The 6596-nt window shown below is 44.0% G+C and overlaps 1 protein-coding gene across 2 annotated transcripts in view; it reads left to right on the plus strand.

Annotated features, from left to right (window-relative positions):
- LOC119161466 (uncharacterized) overlaps window positions 1–6125 on the plus strand; it is an 80889-nt gene extending 74764 nt beyond the window's left edge. For both annotated transcript variants that reach the window (XM_075879223.1, XM_075879224.1), the window contains one exon: window positions 4337–6125. In XM_075879223.1, the coding sequence (XP_075735338.1) occupies window positions 4337–5921 (1585 nt within the window). In that variant the 3' untranslated portion in view covers window positions 5922–6125. The remainder of the gene's footprint in view (window positions 1–4336) is intronic.
- Window positions 6126–6596: the final 471 nt, after the last annotated feature.

Here is a 6596-nt window from a genome sequence, read left to right on the forward strand (position 1 = left end):
CAAGAAGACAGAATCTGACTGCAATAGAAATTTCCACACATAACCTCAAGCGCACTTAACTTGAACGATTTCGCTCAATTAAAGCTTCAAAATTATTGCGAAAACTAAACAAGGTATTGAGTGAGCAAGTACGCAAGAAAAACACACAACAGCGGCAGTGGTATTCTAGGGCGAGCGCCTTCCAGTATATGTTGAGATACTTGGCGCTGCACTCGAGCGCGGGGCTTGATACACTTGTGAAAGTACTGTCCGTAGATACGTAGATTTCTTCGGTACAAATTATTCCAGGGGAGAAGAAGCCTTGATATTCCCGAAAGAAATGACTCATGCACATCACAACCTTATAATCTAAATATGGTGCCTTAATTCCTTCTCGAAATCACATGATTATGTGTTAATGAGTTTGTTGTATCCAAACAAAAGCGTGTTCTTGATTTTCACACCTGTCAGAATGTGGCTGTCGTCGCCACGAGTGGAGTCCATCATCAGGGTTAGCAGCGAGACACAGACCTTTTCACTCCTCTCACATGGCTATACAACCCAATGCCGTCGCATCGCTACCGCCATGCATGAAGCCGTGCATAGGAGTGTATTGGTTCGTCTTTATTTCGTGTCACTGACTGTTCTTGTTAATTGCACACTAACTGTTGTTAAGTTCTTTGTTAACTCTGAAGGAGTGACCGTATCTTACCCACTCATTTGTTTTTACAGGTGTGCACTTGAATACAGCTCTTGCATCAAATGACACTGACGTGCTTGTGTGTCCCATTTTTATCTTTTTTTTTTAAATCGTGATATTTGTGTGACTCTAGGTGGCATGGTAGAAATACCTGCGATAGAGAGAAATGTTAAGTGGGGCTGTTTATCGGGGAAATATTGTCATCAGTGGAATAGCTGTATAGGCTGCGTATCTTCCGTTTATAGCCGAGGTTGAGCATCGGTGTCGAAGTCGTTGCAGTTTGTTCGCCTCACAAGAAGTGCTTTGAACATTTGTGAGTACCCGTGGAAGGTACAAAGTTCTTCCTGTTTATGTTTGCAAGACATAGAAGCCGCTGCTCCTTGTCAACAGGAAAACGATACAACAAAAACGATGCGCAGCCAAAAAAATTCCATGTCTGGTGATGCACATGTCATGTTCCTTCCAACAGCAGTTTTCTTTTTCTGTAGTTGTTACTGCACCCAAAAACAGCGCAGTAGTTCCCTGATTACAAATTCTTGGCTATCATAGCAATGAAGAAAAACAAAATCCACAGTTCGGCCCAATACACGGCAAATAGCTCGATAACACCACACATACCAGCATTAATACACACACTTTAAGTCATCCCCCGCACGCCAGAGAGGAGGAATGCGTTGGTTGCCAGACCGGACCTCCTCGGCCGATGCAAAGGTCTATAGAGTTTGGCCTTAAAGCGCCCTTCATATTCAGTATGGCGCACCATATGTGACGCTAACTAAAAGCGTGGCACTGCCAACGCAAAAGTAGTTTTCATTTTTTTGTTTGGAGAAGGAGGGCACATCCGCGCATGCGTCCGCAGCAGCAAGAACGACGGCAACTCCGGCTCGTGGGGCCAGGCCTGTCTGTCCGCCTCGTGCACACACGCGCGCCTTGGAGTTGCCGGGGTTGCAGGCGCGCCGCCTCCACCGCTCGAACTTCGGCGGCGGCAGGGCAACCGCAAAGATATGCATGGTCATGCCAAAACGGCAGTCCGGGAAGAAATTTCTAGATTCGCTATATAAAAGTTGCCTCCCTATGTTACTTTATTACATAGAGGTCGCAAATACATGTGCTTCTATGGAGTAATGGCAGGGAATAGAAAAACTTCATTATATTGAAGAATTCGTTATATGGAGGTTTGTTATAAGCAGGTATTACCTCACAGCTGCTTGCAAGTCTATGGCCATGGCTCATGAGTTGAGAGTTACGTTTGATGACATTGCTGTCCTGTTTCCTGTTCGAAAAAAACTTCTTGATGTGATGCGTGGGGAAGCGAGTCGCATTTTTGTGTGCTGACATTGCCGAGCGTTGCACTGGTGAGGTAATGATAGTTGCACCCGGTGGCTTGTCGTTTTTCAAACAGAAACTGACACTGGTTGGTAATAATGAGCCTGTAATTAATTATCTGTCACACGCTGCAGAAAAAAATGTGTCATGTTAGGACGAACAGGCCCCCAGGAACACATTGCAGCAAAAAATGCAAGGCCAAACTTTGTGTGCCTGCCCCTTTAATATTCTTATATTTGAGAAATTGGCACCAACTGTAGTCATATCATCAAAATACTACGGTACTGAAGCATGCTGAAGTGGATTACTCATCAAGTGAATGCAATTACCACAAAAATACATGTGTTGCGAGCAGTTATAAACTAATAAATATTGAGACATAGTGATATGACTGGTCACGCCAAATTAAGGCCAAGAGATCATGTCAATAGGTATTATGTTATTATTGTATTATTAGGTATTATGTTAGGTATTATGTTATTATTGTATTATTAGATCATGTTCAATAGGTATTATGAGTCATTTCAAAGTTGGTAACAGAGCGTTAATTTGAGGTCGCGCCACCGCGTGGATTACGTGGAAGTTTAAAGATTCTGCTGCATAGAGTGTGAGAACAGTATAGCCTACATGCTCCGTTCTCTCCCCCCCCCCTTCTGAATGTTTTGTCACAGCGTTATGAGGGACGAACAGCATGGTTTGTATCCCAAGACAACGCCAATTTTGGTTCACTAGAGAGCTTGCTCCCTAGTACCCCAAAAACTTTTTTTGATGAGCCCAAAATGGCAGTGCCCAGTTGTGCCATTGCAGAGCTATATATTTTGCTTTATAATATGCTTGGGGGCCTCTGCAACTATTCTCTCATTTCGGTTCAAACTATTTAATAAATTTTAGAAAATTGTTTGCTCCACATCCAAAGTTTTATTATTCGCACAACTCTAGTAAAAAGCGTTATTTTTCAGAGCACGCTCTTTGCCAGTACGTGAGCGCCAGTTTTAAATTCAAGTTGCTAGAATAAAATCATTTCTCAGCCAAACTGCATGCTGTTAGTGTGTTTCTCGAATTTCTACTGCGTCATCTGTAGGAACTCGTGAACTGGGCAAAATTGTTGAAGGTAGTTTGACTGTGACACACTGCGAAAACATTTTTTCAGTGTGAATGAGCCCAGCTCTTTTTAAGTGGGTTGGTGTAAGCAGTGTGGATGAACTGAGCTTGTATTTGGTAGAGTAAGAGTTTATCAATGACAGAATCGTCAGGTTTTGTAGAAGCAGAACAAAATAAAGTGGCAGATTCCATGTACAGTGAAAATCGATGATATGCGAAGCACAATGAGGAAGGTTGATGCACCACTTTAAAATAAACACGTTACGAGCCAGACGTAATTATGGCGTACATGATTTCAATGTCATGATTATCATGTTTAGACGTGTCATTTACCTTCGTTGTCTATTCACGTCACGTAATACCGAACTTGGTATATGTTGAGCTTGTGAAACGGCTGCAAGCACGCTATCAGCGTAGCATGTTGTGATGTTTTACATGACACGCATGTCATGATTATCATGTTCCTTCGTCATCCATTCATGTCCCCTAATACCAGATTTGGTATATGTGAAGCTAGCGAAACGACCGCAAGCGCACCGTGAGCGTGGCGTGTAGTCACGACTTACATGACATGTATCTCATGATTTCCATGTTAGAGTCTGTCACTTGTGTTCGCCATGCAGTCATGTCATACCTTACCAGTTTTGCTATATGTCATGTAAACGAAACCACTACAAGAGGAGCAACTCTATGAAATGTAAATCATGACATTAATCACATACATGTCATGATTTTCATGTTATGACTAGTCACTTATGCTCGTCATACAGCCATGTTATGCCATATCAATTTTGGTATCGATACCATTATCGAAAAAGCCAGGATAGCTACAAGTCGTAAGCGGTTAGATAGATGGATGGATGGATGGATGGATGGATGGATGGATGGACCACTTTAAAATAAACACGTTACGAGCCAGACGTAATTATGGCGTACATGATTTCAATGTCATGATTATCATGTTAGACGTGTCATTTTCACAACGTCATGGATGGATGGATGGATGGATGGATGGATGGATGGATGGATGGATGATGGACGGATGGACGGACGGACGGACGGACGGACGGATGGACGGACGGACGGACGGACGGACGGACGGACGGATACGCTCAAAGTCGCCGAAGTTAGCTAAGAAATGCTTTGTATTTAAAAGTGCTTTTGTGTTGTGTATTGTGTGAATGCCTTTAATATAACCCCACTCTTTACTTCTGTTGTGTGCCATTTCAGGAGGAACAAAGAGGATGGCAAATCTGATGCTGGTGTTGTTCCAGAGCATGTCATGCAGCTGTGCAAGAGTGTCTCAGACAAACAGTTGGTCTCAAAGTTAAAAAAGAAGGGCAAGCATCACAGCATCGATATGGTCACTGCCATTAATCAAGCTGCTTCAGAGTTGAGTCTGCCAGGTTTTCCTAGAACTGACACACATGAGATCTTGTTTCACGTGGTTCCATTCCTTATGTTGTCGCAGCAAGCCAACCAAACCAGTCCCTTGGATGCAGCAAAGTCACTGCACGAGCAATTCGAGGAACAAAATTCACTCCAATCGTGTAGCGAGCAAAACACTGATGATATCAAAAGCGCTGCATCAAATACTGGTGTACCTGTGCATCAAAAAAGTTCTTGCCAAAACTACTCTAGTTGGTCTGACCATGATGAAGTTTCGCCATCCCTGTTAAAGCCTGAGCTAAGTCAAAGTATGCAATTATTGCCACCTTGGCCGAAAGAGTCATGTGAGGGAACACATAGCAAGCGCCTAGGTGTTGGAATTGAAAATCCGGTGCAGGAGGAATTAGCGGACCAGCCAAAAAATAAGCACTTGCCCTCGGCCGCTACAAATCCTGATAAGAGTTCGCAAAAGCGACGCCGTGTGTCTGACACTAGAAGTGTGCATTTGCAGCATTCTCCGCAAGGCACTGAAAGGCGCATTGTCCATTCGGTCAGCCCTGTCATGTTGCATCCTCCAAAGAGGAAAAGGATGCGGTTTACAGCACTGCAAGAAGAAGCACTCGTATATGGAGTTATGAAGTATGGCAGAGGAAGCTGGAAGAAAATCGGTGAACACAGCTGGTTCGATGGGCGCCGTTCATCAGAGCTCAGTGATAAGTACAGAAACTTGGAAAAGTATGGCCATCTTCCAAAAGTCAAGCGACGTGTGCGAGATAAGCTTAGTGCTGGTGTGAATCCTCTGAAGGAACTGCGTGCGGTGGTTGATCAGCAGCGGCTGCGGCGAGCAACCTCACCAGTGGCAGACGAGCTGCTGCATGGCAAGCAGAGTTCTATGAGCCAGCCGAAGGAGTTACGAGGAACTTTGCCACTATGCGGCCCTCCCGACGAGGACAGCTCAACTACATCATCTGATGATGCCTTTGCAGAGCTATCACAAAAGCAAGCCAGAACTGGAGGAGCAGTCGCCTTGCCAAAGACAGGGTGCAGCAGCCCTTGCAGGCAGTCTACATCGCACGCACATTCATCTCCACAAAGCAGACCCAATTCAAGTTCCAAGACGGATGTGTCGCAGGAAGTTGTCCCAGTGAAGTATAAAAAGAAGCAGCGAAGAGTACCCTTCACGTCACTGGAAGAGCAGGCACTCGTGGCTGGAGTTATGAAGTTTGGTAAAGGGAACTGGTTGCGCATAGCGACAGAAGGTGGCTTCCTCGGGAGGACAAGCACTCAGTTAAGTGACAAGTATCGCAACTTGACGCTGTATCACCAGTTCGATGAAATTAAGAGGATCGTGAAATCTAAGCGTGAGAGGGGTGAGGACCCCTTGGAAAAGCTCCGAAGGTTATCAGCTGCTCACTGGAAGCGGTGACAGAAGGCAAAATAAGCATTTGTAGATGTTAATTTTTTTACCTTACAGCCACCTTTTCAAAATAATTTTTTAAAAAGTTTTGAGACAAGACTTTTAGTCAAAGAAATTTAAACTGTATTTTCATATTTTTGTGTTTGTGTTGAAGAATATGGCAATGTACAGCCACCTTTGTAAATTAAATGCTTTTAAAATTTTTTGAGACAATCGAGAGTTTTAATTAGGGCAATTTAAACTGTGACTTTAGGTTTTTTTGTGTTTTGTATTTACGTTGAAAAATATGGCAACGTAGTCGTATCATTATAGCATCAGACGCTCTACTTCAAAGGGCCCTAAACTAGCCAGAGTTTGAAACTTAGTTGTGGTGTGGAAGTTGTGGACGAATGTACAATGAAGAAGTAGCTGTGAGAGTTTTTTGAAACTGTGCCGTAGTTGCAGGGTGGCACTTGTTCAGTTATTTAAACATGGGGATCGTTCGTTCCTTCGCTACCCTGTGCTTGTTGGCAGGGCTCATCAACCAAAACCGTTTCGCTCATCAAGTGCTCTTCCCAAGGTAACGTGACATACCATAATCGCTGACGGGCTCTTGAAAATGGCGTGCACTTCTAGTTGCCGTGACTTCCTGAACATTTTTTTCCCTGGAAACGGTTGTAGTGGTGCCGGCCTGTGCTCTCAAGA

Source organism: Rhipicephalus microplus, chromosome X (assembly GCF_043290135.1).
Source record: "Rhipicephalus microplus isolate Deutch F79 chromosome X, USDA_Rmic, whole genome shotgun sequence".
Classification (NCBI taxonomy): Eukaryota; Metazoa; Arthropoda; class Arachnida; order Ixodida; family Ixodidae; genus Rhipicephalus; species Rhipicephalus microplus.